General features: G+C 36.3%; 1 protein-coding gene across 1 annotated transcript in view; it reads left to right on the top strand.

Moving 5' to 3' along the window:
* Nucleotides 1-5,134, top strand: part of LOC107103759 (phosphatidylinositol 3,4,5-trisphosphate-dependent Rac exchanger 2 protein-like) — a gene marked incomplete at its 3' end in the record, with an annotated part of 55,012 nt that overhangs the window by 47,315 nt on the left and 2,563 nt on the right. Inside the window, exons 7-8 of the mRNA XM_015403575.1 lie at nt 728-861; nt 4,223-4,326. Coding sequence (XP_015259061.1) covers nt 728-861; nt 4,223-4,326 — 238 coding nt within the window. The remainder of the gene's footprint in view (nt 1-727; nt 862-4,222; nt 4,327-5,134) is intronic.

The raw sequence follows: 5,134 nt of genomic DNA, 5'->3' as shown, positions 1-5,134 counted from the left end.
TACACTGAACAACTATGAATTTCATGACAACTATGTCATGAAATACATTTTTGATAGGAAACCATTTAAAAGTCGTTTAGTGGAAAACTCGTATTGAACCCTGAGTAACACATCTGCATTGAAGTAGCAGCAACTAGCTGTGGGGAGGATTTGTTAGAAGGATGGTCACAGTTAAAGAAAACATGATTTAGCTAAATACACGGTTAGAGAACCTGTTGGAGGATTCCATAGCCTTGAGACTGGAGCTGTGGTTCAGCTTCCCAATGAGGGCTACCCCAACTTTACAACTGAAGCTACAATAGAAGGGTTGAATTAGAAGCATATTCAGTATTAGCCAAAGTCCAGACCTCAATCTAAGTGGTGCAAGACTTTTAAAAAGTATGTTCACAGATTCTCTCCATCTAATGTGTTTGAGCTTGAGCTGTTCAGCAAAGAACAATGAGCAGATACTTCAAGAGACGGATATTTTAGAAGACTTCAAGCTAAACATAGAGCAAAAGGAAGTTTTACCATTTTACTCAATGGGTGTCTAAATGCTTTTCTCAGGACAGTCCTTTTTTTACACTTATTATCTCTTATGGGAGGAGTCTATGGCTCAAACAGATAAGGGTACAGGTTTTATTTATTCTGAATTGAGAAACATTTTCATATGTCTCTACATATACAGATAATGTCATATAATGATTTGATCTTAAATGTTGGGTTAATCCCATTTTTTTTCCGCCAGGGCTCCAATATTACAGATACGTGCACAGAGATGCTGATGCAGGGCGTCCTGTTGAAGATTTCGGCTGGAAACATACAAGAGAGGGCTTTCTTCTTGTTTGACAAGCTTCTGGTTTACTGCAAGAAGAAAAACAGGTGGATCTCCTGTCATTTTAACACATGGGTCACTACTGTGAGTTGTAACCTCCAACATGCGGCACACGCTTAGCGTTTATTTAAGGAAATAGAGGGGTAGTATAGTTTCCGGCAGAGATACTTTATTTGTTAAAAAAGCAAAGAGCCTACTAAAATAATGCTTATACGCTTTCAGGGAGCAAAGATGAACAAAAATAAATTGTAAAGAAGAAAACAGAAATAAATTAACAAGAATTCACTGTAAACACAATAGCCTATTCATTAGATGATATTTCACCTAAAGTGAAACCATTACACCTTTCATTATTTTTGAATGGTGCAAGTTACTAGGAGGTTCCAGCAGATTCCCCGCTATGATTACAGATAGTCAGCTGTGTGAAGCTCTATATATTTCTATGGCTATAGCTGCTAACGATGCTACTCAACCGATTCTATAGTTATTCAATTCATTTCCCTTTATATATTTCCTTATTATCACCTTCAACATGTCTGCATCTTGGTTACATTTCTTTTTACTGAATTAAGACATACAAAAATATATATTTATGGAGTGAAAATGAATGATTTTGTTTCGTTTGCTTACTCATACAGCCACCACTGTTGGTGGTGGAAAAACCTTAAAAAACCTTGCCTTTAAGTTAAGAACATGTTTTAATTTTAAAATTGTGTTATTTAGATTTAATTGTAGTAAAATCTTCGAGAATTTGTACCATTTTGAATTTGATCAGCCTAGTGTTTTTATTTTATTCATACTGATCCATGTTTTTTACATTTTATTTCTCTAACTCAACCCTCGTAATGGGGCTGGGCAATTAATCGATTAAAACTGATTGAACGAAATCTGTATTTTTCTTTTTTTTACCTTTTCTCTCCTTGTTCTTCCATAGATTATGGTGACAGCAGTTCATCATCTTTAGTTCTTAGATGTCTTCTCAAACCCTGCCTCTGTGAGATACCACTAGCTCCTAAATGTATTGTTGTATTTGTATTGTTTGCTGTGAGTAATGACTATTTTACAAATTTAGGCCCTTTAAATTAAGCTTACCTCCTAGATGCGATGATTGAGATTAAGTTTTCGAAAACAATACTGTATTTGTAATTTTTACTATGAAATTTAAGAGAGAGAAAATAGGTTAATCTGATTCTATAGGAAAAAAATATCTGAGATTAAGTTAATAAGTCATATATAAAAACCTACAAACATGTCATTTAAGCAAAGAGGATTATTGATGTGTTCTATTTCTCCACAGAAGTCTTCATTTCCATCTTCTGAGACATGCATTTGAAGTAGAAAGCCCCCAAAAGTCATAATAATGTGTTGGAAAGTTGGTGTAACAGGATGGTCCCAGACTTCTGTATACATGATGACTGTGACTCATATCAACACTAGCTAATCTTTTCAGTTTTTAATGTTTTGTAGCTGGTCTTTGTTATTCGTGCAGCATTAAATGAGTCATTAGGGGCTACATGGAAACAATATGAAATGTTTTAATGCTTTGTATATGCAGAGAAAACCACATAGAATGGTGATTTGTTCATTTTTATAGTTGTAACAGTGGCCTATGAGGCAATGGAGAACACAAGCGCCTTTACCTCCAAAATGACTCCTCTTAAATGTGAGTTTAGATGAAACAATGCACCCTAAGTCTGAAATTATAAGAAAGATAGTTACAAGTCTAAACTTGTCTAGAGTCAGATCTGGCAAACACAATATGATGAACCGCCAACATTTCTCTTGTCACCATGAAAGGAGAGCAGGATGGTAAAGGAGGACCAAAAAAAATCCCTAAACTTGATTATTAGCTGCTAGTATGAACTAGTCTCAACAACAACCGTTAGAGACTACTACTGTTCAAAAAGTTGTCTTTTCTGTTAAAACACCACAAGACTAAACAAACCAAGTTTATTTAAAACTGCAGGGCACTCGGTCTTTTTCTTAGATGATATTAGAATCTAGACCTTTAGCAGCGATTGCTTCAGGTGGTTCTAACTTAAAAAATAAAGCTTAATGTGAAGAAAAAACATCTCACAGCTAGGGCTGGGTAATTTCGGCAAAGTCCTGAATCGATTTGATTTTAATTCATACAGTTCTAAATCGATTCCTTCGATTCTATCTGTTTTTACAATAGTGAAAGTGGTCCAACTGTGTTTCAAAATACTCATGTATTTTATTTTTTTCCTGTCATATTAAACACAAAGTGCAAACTTGTAAATCAGACAGTTTAAACTTGAGATGTGAACAACACTGTCTCAAAAGTGCAAACTTGTTTGTGAAAAGTGAAAAAGTGAAGCCTCACTCGAGCAAGCAGACGTGACAGCGGGGAGAGAGCAGACATGCATGAGCTGCATTATCTCCACTGTACAAACAATATTTGCAGCGTTGTCTGTAACAACTACAGGGTGTTTGCTGGTCAGCCCCCATTTGTTAATGTCTTCAGTCAACCTATTGGCTATATTTGCAGCTGTCTGGCTTGAAGTCATCTTGAGAGCATCTTTCCTGCTCATTTGAATGTGAACCATTTGATTCCCATTCAGGGGGATGTAGGCAGATGAAAGGACTCAGCCTCTCATCTGCTTGCGTCACTATAAAACTAATCAATCTCATTTCCTAGACATGGATTTTGCAAAAATGTAAAGGAATCGATTCAAAATCAATTAAATCGTTTTTCTTTTACCCAGCCCTACTCACAACTCGTTTAGTACTGTACATTTGAGGATCCATGATGCTGTGGGTCTGTTTCCTTGTAAGAAGACATTACATCTTAAATTCTTCATCTCCAGAAAAAAAATATTCCTTTAGTCATCATGGGGTCTAATAACAATCTAAAACATGTTGCAATGTCTTAGAAAAATTCTGAAGTATAACATGAGTTTATTTTAAAAAGGTCTTTAAACATCTTGGCTAAGGGGACATTAAGTGTAGCTAGGACAATAAAACAAAGTCAATATAGATCTCAATAGAGTATCAATAGGAAATATATCCAATGAAAACATTGATGATTTCGCTGAAATTTGATTCCCATTCAAGGGATGTAGGCAGAGGAAAGGACTTAGCCTCTCATCTGCTCACAGCAAAGCTAAGCAAGGTTGTAGTCGGGTGTTTTTAAAGGTCAAAGGTTACACGTCAGGGTAACAATTTCATTTTATCCTGTGGTACTTATTTTAAAAAGGTACAAATTTAATATAATAATTATCAACATTGCTTGATAAGAGAAGCTTATGCTGTGCTACATTTTTCAGCCTTATCAGACCTACTTGTAACTGCACATATTCAAATGAATCTGAATATACAGGCCTAAGAAAGGGACAGAGATGTAAATGTTTTAATTTATCTAATGGGGTTCTATCTTATGTGTGGAAGGCGTTTGAAAAACAGCAAAGCATCCAATGAGGGTCCCCGCTACCTGTTCAGAGGACGAATCAACACCGAGGTGATGGAGGTGGAAAATGTGGATGATGGCACAGGTAATATCCCTTCAATTCAATTTTCTGATTCATGCTCCATCTGCTCAGAAACTTAAATATAACTGCAATCTGCATTAAGACAACATAATCATCATCTTACGTGTGATATTACTTTGTTAGTGGTTAAAATGGAATTAATCTAACAGTTATTTTACCATCTGTGGTGACACGTCCTTCGGACTGTGCGGCTGCTTGTTCTGGGTGAACTCCTTCGCTTTGTGTCTCTTGGCATCACTAAGCCTCTGATTATCATTTATATTTGTAGGTTTCACCTTTTCCCTTCCAGCAGGCTTGGATGGACAGTTGGGTATTCGTTTTTCTGGTGGGAGATTGATGGGTTTGGTTCTCGAAAGAGCAGGAGGATAAACATAGGAAGCAGGCAGCAGCGCAGAAACTCACGGGTGTTCTGCACCACAGACAGCAGATCTGTGTCTGAAATCCAGGGTGACAGGACTATTTTAACTGGGATTCCTGAGTAATGGATGCGCTTCCCAGGCCAACACTTGGGTTAAAACCAGCACATTCGAGGAATCCCATACATAGAACACCCCACTATATATGCGTTTGGAAATGTGCTTTTTGCTGCTCATGAAAAGAAAAAGTTAATCTGGAGGGTGTTTGAATTGTTCTCCAAAAGAAAAAAGAAAAAAAGGAATAAAAATATCATGATTTAACTAAATTTCAATGGTACACATCAGTCTGCTGACATCATTGACTGTCTTGAATAGCTTTGTTATTTGTATTTGATTGTTTTCTTGATCTACTTCTATAAATTGCTTTTGTGACAGACTGCTTTGGTTTTTGATCC

This window comes from Cyprinodon variegatus, unplaced genomic scaffold (genome assembly GCF_000732505.1).
Source record: "Cyprinodon variegatus isolate N-32 unplaced genomic scaffold, C_variegatus-1.0 Scaffold1523, whole genome shotgun sequence".
NCBI classification, from domain to species: domain Eukaryota; kingdom Metazoa; phylum Chordata; class Actinopteri; order Cyprinodontiformes; family Cyprinodontidae; genus Cyprinodon; species Cyprinodon variegatus.
This window is presented reverse-complemented; position numbering and strand designations above follow the sequence as displayed.